The sequence below is a fragment of the Vulpes vulpes genome, chromosome 13 (assembly GCF_048418805.1).
Source record: "Vulpes vulpes isolate BD-2025 chromosome 13, VulVul3, whole genome shotgun sequence".
NCBI lineage: Eukaryota > Metazoa > Chordata > Mammalia > Carnivora > Canidae > Vulpes > Vulpes vulpes.
Genome location: NC_132792.1, coordinates 119,657,716 through 119,679,165, shown reverse-complemented (window position 1 = coordinate 119,679,165; position 21,450 = coordinate 119,657,716). Strand labels below are relative to the sequence as shown.

At 53.0% G+C, this 21,450-nt stretch overlaps 1 protein-coding gene across 13 annotated transcripts; it reads left to right on the top strand.

Moving 5' to 3' along the window:
* Positions 1-84: 84 nt before the first annotated feature.
* LOC140594973 (SLAM family member 9-like) lies at positions 85-18,730 on the top strand. 13 transcript variants are annotated; one of them, XM_072732614.1, is made up of 7 exons: positions 85-287; positions 12,711-12,839; positions 14,405-14,797; positions 15,947-16,243; positions 17,732-17,863; positions 18,056-18,147; positions 18,415-18,730. In XM_072732614.1, the coding sequence occupies exons 2-7, from the start codon at positions 12,740-12,742 to the stop codon at positions 18,505-18,507; spliced, it is 1,107 nt and encodes a 368-aa protein (XP_072588715.1). In that variant the 5' UTR covers positions 85-287; positions 12,711-12,739; the 3' UTR covers positions 18,508-18,730. The 13 variants fall into 13 exon arrangements, 12 of the variants coding, with proteins under 12 accessions (XP_072588715.1, XP_072588706.1, XP_072588710.1 ...); XR_011996289.1 differs by lacking the exon at positions 85-287 and adding an exon at positions 11,878-12,036 and having other exon boundaries at positions 17,724-17,863; XM_072732605.1 differs by lacking the exon at positions 85-287 and adding an exon at positions 11,878-12,036.
* Positions 18,731-21,450: the final 2,720 nt, after the last annotated feature.

The window sequence follows — 21,450 nt, the reverse complement described above, 5'->3', positions numbered from 1 at the left end:
TTGTTTCTTAACTTCCACATAAGAGTAAGATCACATGACAATTGTCTTTCTCTGATGGACTTATTTCACTGAGTAATACCCTCTAGTTCAATCCTCGTAATTGCAAATGACAAGTATTAATTTTTATGCCAGAGTAATATTCATATATATGTGTGTGTGTATATATATGTATATATCTCCACCTCTTCTTTATCCATTCATCCTCCCTTGGACATCTGGGCTCTTTCCATCATTTGACTACTGAGGACATTGCTGCTATAAACACTGGGGTGTAGATGCCCTTTCAGGTCAGTATCTTTGTTTCCTTGGAGTAAATACCTAGTAGTGCAATTTCTGGGTCATAGGGCGAGGTTGATGTGTCTGTTGCCAATTTGTATGTCTTCTTTGGAGAAATGGCTGTTCACATGTTCTGCCCTTTTCTTGATTGGATTTTTTATGCTTTGTGTGTTGAGCTTGATAAGTTCTTTATAGATGTTTGATACTAACCTTTATATCTTCTGCATATATCTGCATATATCTTCTACTTTCTGTCGGTTGTCTTTTGGTTCTGCAGACTCTTTCCTCTGCTGTTCAAAAGCAGTTTATCTTGATGAAGTCGCAATAGTTCATTTTTGCCTTTGTTTCCTTCGCATTCGAGACGCGTCTAGCAAGAAGTTGCTGCGGCCACTTCGCAGAGGTGCTGCCTGTGTTCTTCTCTAGGATTTTGATGGATTCTGTTCTGACATTTAGGTCTTTCATCCATCTGATCTATTTTTGTGTATGGTGTGAAGAAATGGTCCAGTGTCATTCTTCTGCATGTGGCTGTCCAATTCTCAGCACTGCTCTTGAGGAGACTGTCTTTTATCCATTGTGTGGTCCTTCTTGCTTTGTTGAGGATTTAGTTGATCATAGAGTTGGGAGTCCATTTCTGGGTTCTCTATTCTGTTCCGTTGATGTGCACGTCTGTTTTTGTGCCAGCGCCATACTCTCTTGGTGATTACAACTCTGTCATAGAGCTTGAAGTCTGGAATTGAGATGCCACCAGATTTGGCTTGCTTTTTCAACACTCCTTTGGCTATTCTGGACCTTTTCTGGTTCCACACAAATTTTAGGATTATTTGTTCCAAGTCTGTGAAATAAGTTGATGGTATTTTGATCGAGATTGCATTAAATGTGTAGATTGCTTTGGGTAGCATGGACATTTCAACAATGTTTGTTCTTCCGATCCATGAGCATGGAATGCTTTTCCATTTCTTTGTGGCTTCCTCAATTCTTTTCATGAGTGTTCTGTAGTTTTCTTGAGTACAGAAAAGTTTGCCTCTTTGGTTCGTTTATTCCTAGGTATCTTATGGTTTGGGGCACAACTGTAAATGGGAAAGACTCTTTCATTTCTTTTTCTCCTGTCTCATTGGTAATGTACAGAAATGTGATGCATTTCTTGCGTTGATTATATATCCTTCAAATTTGCTGAATTCTTGTATGAGTTCAGCAATGTGAGGTGGAGTCTTTTGGGTTTTCCATATAGAGTATCATGTCATCTACAAAGCTGGAGAATATGACTTCTTTGCCAATTCAAATGCCTTTTATTTCTTTGTGTTGTTTGACTGCTGAGGTTAGGACTTCTAGTACTGGTCGAACAGCAGTGATGACAGTGGACATACCACAGTGCTCAGGGCCATAGGAGGAAAGATTTCTGTTTCTTTCAGTGGAGAATGATGTTCACTATGTCCTTTTCATATATGGCTTTTATGAAATTGAGGTATGTTCCCTCTCCTCCTGCACTGTGAAAAGGTTTAATCAAAAAAGGATGCTGTACTTTGTCAAATGCTTTTTCCGCATCTATGGAGAGCATCATATGGTTCTTGTCCTTTCTTTTTTTAATGTAGTGTATCCTATTGATTGCTTCACAGCTGATGAACCACCCTTGCAGCCCAGGAATAAAACCCACTTAGCTGTGGTGAATAAATCTTTTAATGTATTGTGGGATCCTATTGAGTAATATTTTGGGGAGAACTTTGGCATCCATTTTCATCATGAATATTGGTCTGTATTTCCCGTTTTTGGTGGGGTCATTGTCTGATTTTGGGATCAGGTGAAGCTGGCCTCATGAAAGGTTTTGGAAATTTTCCTGCCATTTCTGTTCTTTGAAACAGCTTCAGAAGAATAGGTAGTAATTCTTCTTCCAACATTTGGTAGAATTCCCCTGGGAAGCCATCCGTCCCTGGACTCTTGTTTGTTGGGAGATTTTTGATGACTGCTTCAATTTCCTTGCCAGCAGTGGGTCTGTTCGGGTTCTCTCTTTCTTCCTGTTACAGTTTTGGTATTTTATACATCTCTAGGAGTGCATCCATTTCTTCCAGGTTGCCTAATGTGTTGGCACATAGTTGCTCATAATATATTCTTAAACTTGTTTCTATTGCTTTGGTTTTGGTGGTGATCTCTCCTCTTTCATTCATGATTGTATTTATGTGAGTCTTTTCCTTATTCTTTTAGAGAAGCCTGCCTAGGGGTTTACCAATCTTACTAACACTTTCAAAGAACCAGCTCCTAGTACATTGATTTGTTCTGCTGTTTGTTTGTTTCTATTTCATTGATTTCTGCTCTAATATATATACCATTTCTCTTCTCCTGCTGGTTTAGGCTTCATTTAGGGTTCTTCCTGCAGCACCTTTGGATGCAAGGTTAGGTTGTGTATTTGAGACTTTCTTGTTTTGGGAATGGTTCGTAGTACTACCCACTGCCCTCTTAGGACTGCCTTTGCTGCATCTCACAGGTTTTTTGACAGTTGTATTTTCATCTTCATTTGTAGATACGAATTTTGTAATTCTTCCCTAATTCTGTGGTGACCCATTCATTCTTTAGAAGGTTGCTCTTTAGTCTCCATATATTTGAATTCTTCCAAATGTCCTCTTGTGGTTGAGTTCCAGTTTCAAAGCATGGTGGTCTGAAAATATGCTGGGAAAGATCCCAATCTTTTGGTACTGATTGAGACCTAATTTGTCATCTATTCTGGAGAATGTTCCATGTGCATCACAGAAGAATGTGTACTCTGTTGCTTTAGGGTGAAATGTTCTGAATATGTCTTTGAAGTCCGTGTGGCCCAGTGTGTCATCAGAGCCCTTATCTCCTTGTTGATCTTCTGCTTAGATACTCTATCCATTGCAGTGAGTGGGGCTCACTTATTGTATTATTATGGATTTATTTCTTTAATTTTGGTTTTAATTGGTTGCTCCCATGTGAGGGGTAAAAATATTTATAAAGTTTAGATCCTCTTGTAGGGCATCCTTTAATTATGATATAGTCCTTCCTCATCTCTTATTACAGTCTTCAGTTTAAAATCTAATTTATCTGGTATGAGGATCTCCACCCCTGCTTTCTTCTGACATCCATTAGCATGATAAATGGTTTTCCACCCCTCACTATCAATCTGGAGGTGTCCTTGGGTCTAAAATGAGTCTCTTGCAGACAGCATATGGATGGGTCTTGCTTTTTGTTAATGCAGTCTGATACCCAGTGTCTTTTGGGGGGCGGGGGGGCATTTAATACATTTATATTCAGAAGAACTATGGAAAGACAGGAATTGAGTGCCATTGTATCACCTGTAAAGTCACTGTTTCTGTATATCATCTCTATTCCTTTCGGGTCTATGTTACTTCTGGACTCTCTTTTTGCTTAAAGGATTCATTTGCATATTCCTTGTCGGGCTGGTTTGGTGATCATAAATTCTTACAGTTTGTTTGTCCTGGAAACTCTTTGTCTCTCCTTCAATTTTGAATTACATGCTGGCTTCATAAAGAATTCTTGGCTGCATGCTTTTCTGGTTTAGCACCCAGAATATATCAGGTGGCTTTTGTTCTCTGAAAGCTTTCCAGGTCCCTTTGAGGATGAGAGTGAAAATGGTGGCCTCCCTGTCCTCAGGCCCAGAGCCTAAAGCTCAGATCCCTGCTCCTCAGTGCGTCCTCAGGGAAAAGCAGTCCATCACTCCTGTCTGCCTGGTCCCTCTCTGCACCACATGCTCCCCCAGCATTTCTAAGTCATGAATGTGACCCCATTTGGAGCCCCAAACCCTGCAGAACCCTGAGTTGGGTGCCTGTGCTGTTCTTCCAGAGGGGGGAAGGAGGCTCTCGCAGGTTTGCTACATGCTGGGCCCCTGCTCAGAGCAAGGTCATGCTGACTGTGCCCCACTTCAGGGTTCATGACCACCCCAAGCTGAGAGCCCAGTCCTGGACTCGCTGATTGCAGCCGGCTTCTTGGCTCCAATGCCTGGGAACTCTGCTGCACTCAGGCACCTCTGTCTTCCTGTGACCCTGGGGATCCTGAGACCACATGTCCTACCCAGGATTCACCCACCCGCATCCCGCTTTGCCACCTGAGCACCTTTCAGGCAGGGACATCCCTCACCTGAGCAGAAATCTAAATGTTCCAATGTTCCCTCTGCTGCTCCGTCACTCCTGAGGCCCCTGCACGAGGCTCCCTCCCTTCACGTCTAGCTTCCCATGTAGCACCTCGGATTCCCTTCCCTGAGCCTCCTACCTTGCAGAACGTGGTCACTTTTCTATTTGTAGAGTTGCAGCTATTCTCTTCTTGGATCTCCATTTGACTTTGCAAGTGTACAGAATGATTTCATGGTGATCTCGCTGGATCCCCGGGACCAGAGGAAACTAAGGTCTCCTACTTCTCCAATGTCTCAGACTTCCCCCATAATTTTTCATGTTCTTTCTTCTCTGTATTATGCCTGGCTCCACATTCCTTTTTTTTTTTAAGATATTATTTATTTAGTCAGAGCGACACAAAGAAAGAGATCAGAGCCAGGCAGAGAGAGAAGCAGGCTCCATTCAGGGGGCCTGATGTGGGACTCGATCCCAAGACTCCAGGTTCATACCCTGGGCCAAAGGCAGATGCTCAACCGCTGAGCCACCTAGGCACCCCTTGCTCCTCATTCCTAATGACAATTATGGAGAAGGTCAACTTGGTCAGATATCAGAATTTTGCATTGGATCGGTGTCTTCTTTAAACCAGCGTTTGATTTTATGAATAAATCTTCTTTCTTGTTGTCTGAGTATAGAAGTTAGGAGGAGGTCTGAGGGCAGCAAGGCTACAGCTTGGCTCTGGAGGCCGAAGCAGGGGAGTTTCTCCTCTAAAAGGAAGGCAGGCAATGGCGGTGGCTGGGCTGCACGGAGGGCTCAGCATGGTCCCGGGGCTCCCAGGCTCTCCACGTTTCTACTCCATCCTGGGCACAGGGGCTTGTCCTGTTGCTTGTTCCTCATGGTCCAAGTTGGCAGCGGCTGCAGACACCGGGTGCCTAAAACCATCACCAAAGAGAGAATGCTGAGCAGCAAACGCTTGTCTGGACACTCTGTCGTTCCAGGCCTGAGGACACTCCCTCTCGTCCAGCACAGGTCGCCAAGCTCAGAGGTTAGCACCAGGGCAGCTGGAAGGAAGACTGGACCTATCCCTGAGCTCTGTAAGTGGCCTTGTGCAAAACTGTGTGGACAGCGCCCCCTGGTGGACGGAGCAGCAGCAGCGGCAGCCGCCCGCCCCCAGGGGTCCCAGCCCCGCCTTCCTGCACCTCAGGGAGCAGGTGTTTCCTGGACACTTGGAGGGAGGACAGCACGGCCCGGCCCCGGGCCCGCCCGGAACAGCTCTGCTGCGGCCACAGTCAGGGCTGAGAGAGGCTGTTCAGGATCCTGCTTACATTCCGAGGTCTCAGGGCGTATCACACACATCTGTCCCCTGATTTCTCTCACCTGTCCAGCAAGTTATGAGACAGGCTGAGGCCCTTCTGGCTCTGGCAACCTGGGATCTAGGTCAGGATGGACCTGAACTGGCTCCCTCTTACCTCTCTGACCTCAGTCTCCTACCTGTATCTCCTGGGCTCCCATGTGCATCAGCCACAGGACCTCTTGCTCCTGGACAGGCCAGACAGGGTCCCACCTGAGGGCCATGACAGGAGCCGTCACCTGTGCCAGTTAAGCCATTACCCCAAATGCCCGGGGCTACTCCTCATCTCCTTTGGGTAATTTTTCAGGAGTCAGCTTCCTGATGAAGCCTGTCCTGACTTCCCGTTGTAACCTGGGAACCACACTCCCAGGTGGACTCCTGCGCCCCCCAACCTGCTCTCTCATCCAGAGCCCTACTCACCTCACTTCCTGCAGTTACCGAGCACTGCCTTTCCCCTCCTAATACCGTGGGGAAGGCAGAGTTTGCTGGGTGCATTGGGGCATGTATGTAAGCACCAGGAACAGGGGCTAGTACACAGTAGGAGCTCAAAGTAGGGCTGACACACAGTAGGAGCTTAAGAATTGTTTGTGGGTTGGTTGACTCTACCATAGGGAAGGGTCTAGGTTGGAGGCTGATAGGTTCACAGCTCACACTCAGTGAGCAGGGAATAGTGAATAGTGGTTGTGCTACTGTGACCAGGTAGGTTTTTAGGAAAGGAGCCCATGGCCCATGAGCTGCCTTGTGGGGAGAGGGAGAAGGGGTCAAGAGCTTATTGGGAGCACAGCTCATCTCTGCACATACTTAGTTCCCATTTGAGGTTTTTCTTTGGTGAAGTGTCCGTGAATGCCTTTGGCTTTTTTTTTTTTTTAAGATTTTATTTATTCATGAGAGACACACACAGAGAGAGGCAGAGACACAGGCAGAGGGAGAGGCAGGCTGGGCTCAATCCCGGGTCTCCAGGATCACACCCTGGGCTGAGCCATCTGGGCTGACCCCCTTTGGCCTACTTTTTAATTGGGTTTTTCTTTTCTTCTTCTTGAGTCTTCAGAGTTCTTTGTGTATGGTAAATAACAGTTCTTTATTATTATTTTATTATTTTTTTTATAACAGTTCTTTAACAGATAACTCTTTTGCAGATATTTTCTCCCAGTCTGTGGCTGGTCTTTTCTTCTTGTGATATTGTCTTTTATAAAGCACGTATTTCATCTTACTGAAGTCCAGCTCATCTTATCTTTCATCAGTTGTGCCTCTGGTGCCTTTTCTGAAATATCATCACTGAACGCAAGGAAACCTGGATTTCTGCGCTGTGTCTTGTGAGAGTTTCATAATTCTTCATTTTATATGGAGGGTATTGATTCACTGACTTAATTTTTGTGAAGGGTGTAAGGTCTGTGTCTTGGTTCTTTTTTCTTTTTTTTTTCCCACATAGATGTCAGGTTATTCCATCACCATTTGTTGGAGAGATGGTCTTTCTTCCATGGTGTTGCCTTTGCTCCTTTGTCAAAGATCAGTTGACTGTCTCCATGTGGGTCTATGTCTGGACTCCCATTCTGTCCATCCCTCTATTGGCTCTTCTTTCACTGAGACCATACTGTCTGGATTACTGTAGGTTTTTAACAGGTCTTGCCATTCAGTGGTGTCAGTTGCCCACCTTCGTTCTTCTGCAATATGGTGTGAGCCACGCTGGGCCTTTTTCTCACCATACAAACTTTAGAATCACTTTCTCCATATCTACAAAATAATTTGCTGGGATTCAGATGGTGATTGCCCTGAATCTCTGGATCAAGTTGAGAAGAATTGATATCTGGACAATATTGAGTCTTGTTATCCATGAACGTGGACTATCTCTGCATATATTTAGTTCTTCTCTAGTTATGTAGTTTTCCTCATGAAGTCTTCTGGGTGTTTTGATAGGTTTCTACTTACATAGTTCATTTTTGGGGTGTCAGTGTAAACGGTACTGTGTATTCAGATTCCAATTCCTTTTCTTCATTGCTACTGTGTGAGCAGATGAATTTGTGCAGTGACCTCATGTGTCCTGCAAACTTGCTATCATCACTCATCAGATCTAAGACTCCTTCTCCCCTTATCCTCCTTCTTCTCTTCCCCATCCTTCTCCGCCTTACTCTTCTTCCTCTTTTTTGTCTGTTTTTCTTGGATTTTCTAAATAGAAAATCATGTCATCTGAGCATAAAGATTGTTTTAATTCCTCCTTCCAGTCCGTATGCTTCTTATTTAATTGTCTAGTCTTACATATTAGCAGAGACTTCTATTCCAACACTGAAAAGGGTGGTGATGGGGGTCATCCTGCCTTGTTCCTATTGTCCGAAGGAGCACTTCCCATCTCTCATCACTAAGTAGGCTGTTAAGAGTGGTGTTTCTGGGGATGATCTTTATCAAGGTGATAAAATTGGTTAAACTATTAATAGTTCACCGTGCGTTTATTATCACGAGTTGGTGTTGGGGCTCAGTCACTTTTGGAGTCAAAGAAAATAATGAAGAAAATGAATTTTGTAGAGGAACACCATTTGGGCAGCTAACACTCATCCGCACAGTTGGGCCTGGTCTTCCCCTGCTTCTTAGGACACAGAGTAAAGACCAGATTCTATTCCACCTACACAAATACCATATATGCCTTCCAAGAACAATTTGGAACGACCTAGTTTACAGACAATGGATTCATATCTCTTTTCTACACATATGGGAGGCAGAGCAGCTCCAGTGCAGACCATGTCTCACAATCAGGGCAAAGGCATAGCTTCAGAAAGGACAAGCCAAGGAGCTTCAGGAGGAAAAATGATTGTCCTGAAATGAGTGCTTGACTTGTCCAAGAACACTGGCTACTTGTCTGGAGCCCAGTGTGAGCTAATGCTGAGCCTCGGGCATCTCTGTGAGGATTAGACAGCTGTGTTCTCCTTCCCCACCAGGCTGTCATTGTTCATACTGCTGTTTCCAATTGTCACCAAGCCCTGGAGGTGCAGGTGCTCTAGTTTCCTGTCAGGACCCCGATCTCTTATAGCACCCCCAGCCCCAGACCCAATCCCCAGTAGCAGATGTGTCTCCAGGCTCGGGGAGAACTTCCTTAATGAGCTCAAGCACCTGGTGCCTACGCCCACCTCTGTACCTTGGCTCCCACTGTTCCCTGTTCTGGAAAACAGTTCCCTTTTCCGAGGAAAGGAAACTTAAGTGTCCACTTAGCGGACACTTAAGTGATATACTTGCCACCAAGATGATGTCAGATGCTGCACATCTGAAGAAACTTTTGTGTCTTTTTATTTTCATTCTCACTGTGTACTTTATGAAAAGAAGTAAAACGATGTCCTGCCCTTTCTGTCATCCAAACTCCTCTGCAACTCAATTACTTCTAGCTCTTAACTATTTCTCACGGCATTTATATCCGTGTTCCTAAAAAACGTTCCTTTTTAAAAATACTGTTCTTATATTACTATTTTCAGATCAAATTTCAGACACCACGTATTTTCCAGTGTGAGAGATGAGGATCGTCCCCCTCCCACGACTCTCCTACACTTTCCTCCCTCCAACTAATATAAAAATGGCAGGTTTTTGGATAAATCAACAGTATTTATAATCTATAATTTATAAATAGCTCAACCATTTAGCATTTCTTATAGGCTAGATACCATTCTAGGAAGTGAAGATATAACCACTAGTTCATCCTATAATACTATAGTTATCTCATTTTATAGATGAAAAAGTAGAGTACTTCTTGCTGAGATCTGCAAGATCCCGAAGCCGGTAAGGGGCAGAGCTGGGACTTGAGGCCAGATAGGTGGTCTCCCTCTGGAATCCCGGCTTTCCCCTCTGGCGATCCCACCTCCACAGCCTGTTTGTGGAGTGCTCACTATGGTACTCAGTGCTGGGCCCACAGGTGAACAAAATTAATTCCCAGCCCCAGGCACTTGTATTTAGGGGGAGACACTGGAAATAAACTAGGAACCAAGTAGATGTATAAGGTCAGGTGGTGGCCAGTGGGTAACCAAAGAGAAGGAGTGTCAGGCAGGGGAGCTGCTGTTCTAGATCGGCCTCCCTGGGCAGGGGGTTGGTGGCAGAGGCTGAACAGGTGTGAGCGGGAATCGTGTAGGTCCAGGAATGATGCTGCAGGCAGAGGTGACAGGAGCCACGGTGTGGAGCTGGGAGCCTGGCTGCTGGATGAGCGGCCACAGGCTGGGCTGGAGGGGGTGATGGGGGAGCCGGGAGAGGGGTGGGGGAGGGCCCGAGCCCCGAGAGTGCTGTGTCCTATCTTGGTGGGATGGGGGTGAGCAGAGCATCTGAGGGGCGCAGGGGCGGGGCGTGAGCCCGGCAGGGAGGCCACGGGGCTGTGTGTGGAGGACACCCTGCAGGGCCGCGCGGCCAGGGTGGGCCTAGGAGAGGACCCGGCACAGGGCTGCGGGGGGCTTGGCCTAGACTTAGAAGCGGGGGTTCTGGAGCCGAACCACTGGGCTTGGATATGGCTCTGGCACCCCTTGGCTTCAGGGCCCTGGACAGTTAGCAAGAGGTGCTCCAGGTGCTCTGGGTAGAATGGAGACCCGCTGGAGGTGCTGGAACTCCTCGTCCTTCGTGAGCTACATTGGAGCCCACGGGACTTGCTGATGGGTCAAGGTGGGGTTTGGAGAGAGGAGAGGTCCGAGGTGTCCTCAGGACCTGGGCCTGGGCTCCGTGGAGGGTGCTGGTGCACTACTGAGAGGGGGAGCCCCGGGGGAGGAGCAGGGCGGGATCAGGGCTGAGGGCAGGCTGGAGACCCCTGGGCCTCCACGTGGGCCTATTGAGCAGGCAATTGCAGGGTTGAGTCTGGGGTTCAAGGGAAGGTGAGTGTAGACAGGAAGGGGCCCAGGAGCCAGGCCCAGGAATGGAGAGAGTCAGGATGGGAATCCTGAGGAGGAGCAGCCAGAGGGCAAGAGGGTCAGGAATGCTAGAAGCCTGGGAGCCCCTGACCGGGGTCCCTTGAAGTGTGCCACAGGCTGTGGAGGGTGCAGTCAGTGGGGACAAGGGGCAGCCGCTCTGTGACCTCCCAGGGCCCCCAGTCTGCAGGCCTCTGCCCACCAGCCCCATCTTACCCGATGGCCTCACAGGGATCATTCACTCCAGGGTTTCATGTCCTTTCTCTCCGGTGGGTGAAGACCTAGGGCCCCTGTGAGGGAGGATGTTCTGATTCACCCTGATGTCTCTTCCCTGGATGAGGGCTTCAGGCTCCTGTGGGGAAGGGCAGAGGGGAGCTGGCTGAGGGAGGGAGTTTCTACCCTCGGGGCTGCCTGTCCCCAGGTCAGGCCTGTTTCTCTGAGGGGACAGTAGGAAATGGAGAGGCAGGAGGGGGCTCCTGGGAACCTGGTCTAGTAGCGATGTCAGCAGGTTCCTGAGGCGGGAGGGCTCTCCTCCAAGGGCACTGTGGGTCAAATAGGAGTCTCCCGGGCCCTGGGATGCGCTGGCCCCACACAGGCCCTATGACTCCCCCAGCGAGTCCTGAAGCAGCTCCACGTCCCCACTGTGTGGAGAGCTCGGGGGCTCAGGGCCGTGCAGCCATGTGTCCAGGGGACACGCAGGGAAGGGGTAGGAGGGTGAGATGCAGCCTCACTATGTCTGGTCTTAGAACCCGGGCTCCCCTGGGGGCAGACTGTGGCACCTGCTCCTCCAGGAAGGTTTCTAGTCTGAAGCCACTGTCAGCACAGAAGTCATGCTGCCCTGCCTTTGTCCTCAGGCTCAGGGTCCTGAGCTCTCTGCCCACCAGGGAGCTGTTTCTGGGTGGGTTAGGAAGTATTCAGATTGTTCAAGAGTGAGACAAGCAAGCCCTGCCTGCCTGGGGCTGGAGACATTGGGCTGTGGGTGATTCAGCCAGTGTGGCGGGTAGCTGTGATCTGCAAAGGGCTGGACGTCAGAAGCTTCCAGATTGCAACCACAGGCTTGTACCTCTACTTGCGGGTGTGAGAATGAGAGAGGCTGCCCTGGGTCAGGCCTGGCCTCCCTCCCCCTTAGTGTGGCAACTCAAGGTCTGCCAGGGACTTGGGTCAGGAAAGACCAGTGGCCTAGAGCTGTAAAAAGTCCCTGGTGCTGGGCCAGCATGGAGGGTGTGCTGGCTGACATTCAGGGTCCTTGCTCAGCAAGTCCTCGGGGCCCCCTCAGGGGCCACAACCCCACCCCAAGCTGTGGGTTCCACAAGCAAGCAGTCCTCACCCAGGAGGGCTTGGCCAGGGCTGTGGGGACGGGGATTGGGACGGGCATGGGGACTGGGACGGGGATGTGGACGGGGGCAGAGCCACTGGCTGCCCCTCCCCTTGAAGTGACCAGGGACTGAACTGCCTAGGTCTGGACCCCATCCCCGGGGTTTGTACCCACAAGGCTCAGGGACGCCCTGGGAAGGGATCTCCCAAAAGTGGGTGGGAGCAGGGACAGGGCTGACGGCTCTCTGGTCTGAAGGTTCAGAGCGGGTCGGGGTAGCCCAGACGGGATGTGGGGACTTGCAGGAGGACACATGGTGGGACAGGACAGGCTACAGAGCCTGTGGCAGGAGGAGCCCATCCTTCTGCACCCCTGCCTGTGTCGGAGTGCAGGCCCATGGCCGGCAGAGCCGCGCAGGGAAGTGCTGGTTGGGGTGCTGCTCCTGGGGGGCTGTGCCCTGTGTGTGGGGGCAGGGCGGGCCCTAGGGTGCAGACAGAGCCCTGGGGCGCCAGCAGGAGGGAGAGCAGAGCCCGAGGCTGAGGGGAAACCCAGGGACACAGGTCAGGAGCCCTAGGGGTACAGACTGGGGAGGTGAGACCGTCAGGCTGCTTGTGAGCTCAGGGTTGGGGCCTCCCCTGCACCCCAGGGGCTGTTCCTACATTTGCTCTGCAATGATCTCCTGATCCCACTGCAGGTGCGGAGACAACAGGAGAGACCTGAATGGGCTAATCTCGACTGGGCAGTGAGGTCCCAGGGCTAACAGTTAGCCCTGCCCTTGGGGTGCGGAAGAGCCCAAGGTCTGAGTGACGTCTTTCATCCTCTCTTCCTCTATGTTCTAGATGCTTCCCCTGCCTCACTGTAGGCCCAGATGGATCCAGCAGGGAGGCAGCCTGCCATGGGCCCCTGCTCAGGGGATCCCCACCTGGGCAGGACCTCCTGGCTCCTGGGACTCACCAGCCTCCTCCTCAGTGAGTGGCCCGGGCTACCGGGGAGGGAGGACCACCGGGCGGGCAGGGAGGCAGGAGGTGCGGGGCTGTCTGGTGTCTTTGCAGAGGAGCAGAGGAAGCAGCCCTGCGATATGGAGCACACACGGTGCGTCTGGTTTCCAGCCCCGGGTGGGGGGAGCGGAATGAACACAGGAGCTTCTGGCGGAGGCCAGGCTGGGAGCCCTGACCCTGGCTGCCTGGCTGCAGGATGGAACCCCCAGCAGGGGTGAGGCCAGGGGAGCCCGCAGCCCCCTGGGGAGAGGGATGGAGGAGACCAAGCAGGGGCTGCTGGGACCCAGGGTGGGGACGGGCACCCCCTGGCCTACGATGCTCAGGGGACCGCGCAGCCCCTGCAGCTGCTGTGCCCGGCGGGGCCGACCCAGAGCCCAGGGCTGAGCTGGAGAAGAAAGCAGGTGTCCTCTGGCTCTTGGGGCGACATGAGGCCTGACTATGGTGACATTCCGTTGGCAAAGGAAGGAAAGGCGGCCTCCAGAATTCAAGGGGTCTGTGCCCCTGCTGCATGTGAGACTGTGCCTGGAACAGGAGACTGAGGACAGCTCAGGGTGGGGGTACCCTGGGGGGTCAGGAGGGAAGCAGAGGGAGCCCCGAAAGGGGACTGAAAGAAGGTCTGTGTTCACCAGAGTGGGATTTTCCAGTTCTTACTTCATCAGATCACCTGCTTCCTTTTTTTTTTTTTTTAAGATTTTGTTTATTTATTCATAGAGACACACACAGAGAGAGAGAGAGAGAGAGGCAGAGACACAGGCAGAGGGAGAAGCAGGCTCCATGCAGGAAGGCCGATGTGGGACTGGATCCCGGGTCTCCAGGATCACACCCCAGGCTGCAGGCCCCGCTAAACCGCCCTGCCAGGAGGGCTGCCCAGACCACCTGCTTCTTTGTAACAAAGTAAATAAGAACCAAGGAGAAAACAGTAAGATTCAGAGAATTGTATCCAGGGCAGATGCTTTCAGGACAGCATGTCAGGCCTAGACCTCCTCCTGCACGGGGTGTCAGAGGGGAGTGAGTGTGTAGGAGGGGACAGACGAGGAGCCCTTGAGGCTGAGGAGGAATCAGGTGTCAGTGTCCTGGCTGGCCGGAGGCAGGGACAGCATGGATACCTGTCCTGGGGACCGGTGGGCAGGTGAGTAAGGGGTGCTGGGCCCCATGTGGGGTCCCCAGGTCTGGAGAGAATCCATAGGGACTGGGTCAAGGCCAGGAAGGGATCTCCAACAGGTGAGCAGCTCCTTTCTGCAGAAATGCTCTCGGTATGGATGGTAAATGTGCCAGAGCTGTTGGTCCGAGTCCCCTGCACTTCATCCTCTCCCTGTTGGGGGACAGGACCCTGCAGGTGAGCGAGGTCACATGACCTGGTCAAGGGGACGCTGCCCTGGGACAGCAGTGACTCTAGCATCGCTTCACACTCATGCACTCTTCTGCCTTCCAGGAGTCATGGAGCACACGGGAGGGATTTCATGGCAAGATTTCTGGGCTTTTCTCCTTCCTTCCTCCTGGAAAACCACCCTCATTTCCTGTGCCCTCTGCCCTAGGCGTCTGCAGCACTGGCACCCAGGGTTCTGCAGCCCATGGTTCTGGAGTTGAGGATTCGGGAAACCCTGTTTCTCTGAAGCGGATGCAAGGAGCTTCTGTGTTGTTTCAAGTGCTCAGAAACCCAGACTTGCCTGCAGGAGTCCAGCTGGAGAAGATGACCTGGGGGATCCTCTCCGGGGCAAAGTATACAGCGGTGCTGCGGGTCTCCGCTGGGGCACGCACTCCAGAATGGGTCAACTTCCAGGACAAGTTCCAGAAGAGGGTCCATGTGCTCAACATGACGACCCTGAGGATGAACAACCTGACCCTGGAGGACACTGGGCTGTACCGGGCTCAGGGCTCCTACACCAGAGGAATAATGTATGACCGGGATTTCCACCTGACTGTGTATGGTGTGTAGGCCCCTCCCCCAGCCCCAGAGCTCACCTCCTTCCTCTGTCCCTGGAGGGTCCCCGCGCCTGGCTCGCAGGGCTCCCCCCAGACCCCAGCCTTCAGACTCTCTCTTCTCCCCTGGAATCAGATGCAGGGTGTTCACCACAAATGCAGGCAGAGCTGACAGTCACCCCAGGGATGGAATCATTTTGGTGCTTCGGGAGGGGAACCCCTGTCGGGGGAAGTGGGGATTTTGCCTTAACACTACTGTCCCCATAGGACTCAGGGTCCTCAGGCTGTCCCTGAGCTGTCTGTGCTGCTGGAACAGGCAAGGACACCTCAGGGGCTCTCCACACCCCACCTGAGGGTCCTACTGTGCTGTTGGGCAGGAGTCAGACCCCAGAGCCTGTGCCCTGAGGTCCGGGTGTGGGCAGGGCTGTGCTGGTCTCTGGAGGCTCCGGGGAGAATCCATTTCTTTTCCTGTCCCCCCTTCTGGTGGCACCTGTATCCGCTGAGTCCTGGCCCTTTCCTCCACCTGCACAGCCAGCACTGCTGGGATGAGTCCTGCTGCAGAGGGAGCATTGCAGCCTCAGGCCGAGAGATTTGCAAGACCGATTATGAGTCTGTCCCTTGTTTTTCGGGGAGACCTCGAGTTCAGTGCATGTTCCTACCACACAGGGTGTCTATTCCTAGGGACCACACTGTGTCCCCCCCTGCAGCTCCTCTGCTGAGAACCTGGGCTAATCTCTAAGGCCCTGATCAGGCCAGTGACTTCTGTACCAGGGGAATGGGGTCCTGACACCATCCCAGCAGGAGAAGATGGGCAGGGTCTACCAAGTTAAAATCTTCTGTTCCAACTTCTCCTTCTTCTATGGGACACCCCGCTTTCGTACAGTTAATGGAGTTTGGGTAGGTGGTTGCTGGACCAAATTTCTCCATTGAGATTTTTAAGAATTGCTCAGTCTAGTGAAATTCCATAGAGCTGTCTCAGTGGCAACATCCTTATGGCACCTGCTGTAGTTTTGGTCACTTCTGTTCTATTCGTAATATGCTTTCACCATCCTGAGGGGAAGGAAACCAGAGCTTCGGGGAGATTCCAGAGGACGAAGACTGAGCTGTGATGTTTTCTGCACATGTGACGCTCTGTCCTCTTGTTCCACCTGCCCCAGAGCCCCTGTCCCTTCCCCAGATCTGGGCCAAGGATCGGTTCATCACCCCAGGCTGGTGCAACGTCACCGTGAAGTGTGACACCTCGGGAACCAGGGAGGACATGACCCTGTCCTGGGAGAGCAGGGGACTCCCTAGGGACCTGGAACAACGAGGGACCCCAGGACCAGCTCCCAACCCCTGGACCCTGGCTCTGAGCCTGCCCCTGAGCCAGCCCAGCATCAGCCTTAACTGTGTGCTCAGCAACCAAGAACACCGGAAAACTGTCACCTTGGACCTTGGGGACATCTGTGGCCACGGTGAGTGCATCCTGCAGAGGGGAGGGGCTCTTGGGGCTCAGGCAGCCCTGGGTGAAGGTTCTCCTGTCTCTCCCCATGTTTATGGCACCACCCTTCACCTGGTCACCCCATCCAGAGTCTGGCAGGCACGTCCACCTGCTTCTGCCCTTGGGTGCTGCTCCCGGTCTCCTCTACCCCCACCCTCACCCCTGCTGGTCCAGGCAGCTCCCAGCAGGGACCTCTGCCCACCCTCACCCATCATTCCCTGTGTCCAGGGTGGTTTTCATGGGGAGTTGGGGGATGTCATCCGTCTGTGCCACCAGACGGGGTATGAGCCAGCGACTCCTTCAGGATTGAGGACCGGGTGCTCCTCTGCCCAATTGTGAGCTCACGGACACAGGTCACCCCACCTGCTGGCCTGGGTCCTGGATGTGTCCTGCTGTCCTCAGCCTCCAGCTTCTGGTCAGGCTCCTCCCGCTGCCATCAGCCCTTCCAGGTCAGGATCCTCACTCTCCCTACTCCTATCCAGGGACCCCTTGGCTCCAGCTGGCTCTGGGCCCTGACACCCGAGCAGTCCCCGGGGCCGCCACTGGGGGCAGGTCCAACATGAAGAGTTTGACCCCGGGGTCTGGGCCTCAGGGGCTCAGGCTCCACAGGAACTGCTGCGGTCCGGCCCTCACACCTGCCTCATCTCAGAAGCCCCCAGGGGCCCCCACACTGAGAGTGAGTCTCTGGACCAGGATGAGCCTCCTCTGCAGCCCCAAGCCCTGGATGGCAGCGGCCACGGCTGCTTCTCCTGTGAATTCCTGTCCCTGCTCGGCCCCGGGCTGTTTGCTCACAGTCCGTGTTTCCCTGAGTAAATGAGTGACCCGGTGCCCCGTGTGCCCCCTCGGCCCTCCCGCCTCCTCACCAGCTGCTAGGGCCCTGCTGCCTCAGTATCCCCGATTCCAGAGGAGCTTATCACTCAGACACTCACTGTGCCCTCTGGAAAGAGGCTCCTGCCCCCTCTCACCCTCCTACCTGGCTCCTCCCTCTTGGTCCCCTCCCACCTGCCCCAGTGGGTGCTGGAGCTCCAGGGCTGGCGAGGTGCCCCCCTCCCTGTTCATGGCCCTCCTTCCTGGAAGGCCGCACCCACCCTGCCTGTCCGCTCCCTGCACTCCTCCCTCAGGACGATGTTTCTCATAACCTCCTCCAGGAGGGCCTCTCTGAACACGTGTCTACAGGCTGGGAGCTCCTGTGCCCTGGGATGGCTCTGGCTGGCTCCCTGTGGCACCTTCTCACCCTCCTCCCACAGAGGTGTCCTCAGGGGTGGGCACCGTGTCCTGTTCCTCTCAGCACCCGGGCCTCAAGCAGGAGCTCGGGAAGTGTTGAGTGAAAGCACCTGCCATGCTGCTCCCTCCTCAGCTTCTGAGCAGGTGCCTTCAGACATGTCCACGTACGTGCTGGGCAATGGGCGTCTGTCCTTCTCTCTGTCCTTAACCTTCTCCATCTCTCTGTGGAGGGAAGCAGATCCACAGGGACAGGCTGATGCCTCCCAACTACCCAGCATCCTGGGGACTGTTGTGGTCCTGCTGCTGATCCTGGGAGCTGGACTGTTCCTCTGGAGGACACGAGTGAAGAAGAGCCTGGAGCCTGGGAGAGGCAGGTTGCACTTCTCCTCCCCGGGCCCACACACCTCCCTCCCCTGGACCCTGGGCTCCCTTCCTCCTGCATTGACTGCTCAGGGGATGTCCCTGCAGGAGGCTGGTGGGGGCGGCCATGGCCTTGGGGTCATGGAGGGGAGGGTACAGGTTTCCAGGGCTCAGACTTCAGCTCCCTCTGTGTATGACCCAGGTGCACGGTCGCAGGAGGAGCACAGGGACCCCAATGGTGGCATTCACTATGCAGAGCTGAACCAGCAGGGGTCTGGAGACAGCAGGGACAAGGTGAGGCTGGGAGAGGGGGCAGCCTGGGTCCTCCCACATCCCTGTGTGCCTGGGTGTGTGCTTGTCAATCCCCGTCATCCACAGGGTCTGACCACTGTACCCCTGGAATCCTTTCAGGACAACACAGTATTAGCTATGAAATTCACCTCGGGGCCCATGCAGTGCTGAGTGATTAGGGGAGGACATGTCAGCAGCACTGGGTCTGTGGGGGTCCTGTTGGGGCTTTCTGTCTGTCTGCTGTTGCAGGACCCTCTGTCTGCATTCCAGGGTAGAGGTGCAGCACGTCTGGAAGGGGACAAGCCTCTCACTACTGTCTACAGTGAGGTCCGCAGGGCAGGCGTGGCCCTGATGAGGATTTAATTGGAAGAAGCCAGAGAATCCCGCCCTCCTGGGACAGCTGTCTTGGGAGCATGATGCCTGCAGCTCTGGTCCCACCTCTTCCTCCTCTGACTCATCTGGTGAGGGACTGGCTGGTCCAAGCATCAGTTAGCGTCTATGCTAAATGGTTCTGCACACGTTTGCGATGAGACATCTGTAGGCCTTTCAAGAAGGGAAACTGAGTAAATAAATTGACAGAAACATGTGTCATGACTGCTCAGGCCCAGCCACCTGGCACCCCTTGAGAGAACTCTCCTCCTCACCCTTTATACATCAAACTGCCTTTCAGACCCTCACCCCTGGGACAACCTTTGTGACTCACAACATCCCACCTCCAGCCGAGTCTTGAACTCAGTCCGCACTCAGTTATGTGCGGAGAGCTATTCGGGGGCGCCATGAATCCGTCATGGTCAGCCCTTCTCTGGGGACGTGCCGTCTGCGCATGCCTCTCCGTGGTTCGTCCCCTGACCTGTTGCCCCTTCCCTGCAGCCCTCACCCCGTCTCTCTGCCCCCTGCCCAACACTTGAGCCCACCGTGGGCCTCACCTCACAGGGACCCCTAGAGCACCATCAGGTGACCCGAATGTGACCCTGGTGACAATGTTTCCTGCTCCCACTCCTACTGGACCCTACTGGCCACTCCCTGGACCCCTCACCCCCTGCCGACTTCCCAGACTTCTCTGGGGCCCCTCTAGCGCCCCTCCTCCCTCATCTGCTCTGCTCCTGAGGGTTTGGGCAGGGCCTCTTCCTATCACCAGTGCCCTTCTCTCTCTCTGGTGCCCCTGTCCCGGGGTTCACTGGCCTGTTCCAGCGGTGATGCCCGGACCTCCATCCCCCTGCCCCATGCCCTTAGGTCAGCCCACACCCCCTCCCCCCCCACAAGGGGGTCCTGCATAGCCCCCGACCTGCACTTTGCACCTACTCCCTCTGCCCTGTGGGGCTTCCCCCTGTGGAGAAATGCCCCCGTCCCCTCCCCCGCATGGTGTCTTCCTCCAGCTCAGGACCAGTGATCCAGCGCTCCCTGTGCCGAGCACCTTGTGTGCAAGGACTTTATTCTATTGTCACGATCCTCAGAGTGAGGACAGAAATACAGAAGCCCAGAAGTGCACGTGGAACATGAATACCAGGAGCCTGATCCCACAAGGACTGTGTCCCCACCTTCCCTCTAGTGGCTGTTCTCGGTTTTCCTGAGAGCTGGAACTCATCCCTGTTCAGAGTGAAGAGTCTCTTCTGCAGTCTGTGTGTCCTCGCCTCATAAATTACTTCATATGAGAGAGACAGGCAGACACAGACAGACCCACAGGTGCACCTGTCACCTGCCTGCTGGGGGAGCTCCTGCCTGTGCCTTCACTACCTTGTTGGTCTCTGGAAATTCCCTCAGTCCCACCTTGTCCTGACCCTCGGCCACCTGCCTCTTCTTTGATCATGCAGTTCCCTGCTCAGCACCCAACATCGCTGTGGGGACCCTACTGTCTCCTGCATCAGGGGGTTTTGTCTGGAGGATGAAATCCTGCCTCGGTGGCACCTGGGCAAGTGCAGGTTCTGGTCTCTGCAATCTTTCATCCCTCCGCCCCGAAATCCTAAGTGCCCAAAAGATGAAATGAAAAATCAGGAAATAACCACAAATTCAAAGTAAGTGAAACAAAAAATTTTGCTTCACTTTATACAAATACATTGAAAATGTAGATGAAATGGTTAATTTTCAAGAAAGTATGATGTAGTGATAGGAGAAAGGAGAAAGCCTCAGGGCAGGTACGGTGCCTGATGGGTGAACAAGCTCTGCCGCGTTTCCCCGTGGCCCGCAGACCCCCCACCACACCTCGGCTGACCCTGGAGGGAGTTCTTCCCCCACACTGAGCCCCTTGGTGATTTTCGGGTCCCCAGCGGGGCGTCCTAGGATCTGAGGCAGTCCTGACACTGTCGACCTGCAGCTCAGGTCAGACCCCATGGGGGAGGGTTCAGGCCACCGCACCTGTGCCTCCACTCGGATGCCAGGCAGTTCTGGTCTGTGCCTCTGAGCACCTGGCTGTGCCCCGCGGGTTCCTATGAGCGGCCTGTCAGGCTGCTGATTTCCTGGGGCAGCTCACCCGGCAATGGGGACCCCGAGTCCTTCCTAGCTTACGGGTCGGTTATACAGGGTATAAGTCATGAGCAGCCGGGGGCAGAGGGGCCGGGGACAAGACATGTGGGGAGGGGTGTGGAGCTGCCATCCCTCTAGGTGAGCCCCCATCCTGGATTTTTCTTTTCCTCTGCCCGTGAGTCTGAGCCTCCTGCAAGCCTGGTTTCCACATCCACCCTTCTCTAGGGGCACTGACCCTCTCTCACTGCACCTGTTCCAGGACCTACGTCCTGAGCTCCCTCATCCCTCTCCTGTCCTCTAATTCATCTTTCACACAATGTCTGTCTGAAGTAATCCTTAAAAGTGGGAATCACATGAAATCATTGTCCTGAAAACCATCTAGTGGTTTCCTTTTGCAGGTGGATTACTCCCAGCTTCCTACCCAACCTGCAGAGCCTTCCTTCCCCCATCCTCCTGTCTTCAGACCTCGTCTTGGCTCATTCTATTCCAGCCTCACCTCCCCATAAGTGTCCATGATGGCCACGATCATTGCTGCATTGGGACCTTAGCATATGCTTTTCCTCTCCCCGGTGTAATTAATTCTAATTGTCACCACTCTTGGGGACCTTTCTTCACAAGACACCCACGCCCCACACCCCCAGCAAACCACCAGCATAGTGTCACATTATTGCAAGTGTCACTCGGGTTCCTGGTTCCTGGCAACAGAGATGAATTGGTTGAATGTATATATTAGAGGAGTGCAAGTGGCCCTGGACGGTGAGGCCTCTGACGACCAGGACCTGCCCCTCCAGGAACCACACCAGGAGTGACACCTTGGTGAGCTGGTCAGTCACAGGGGGTCTGTGA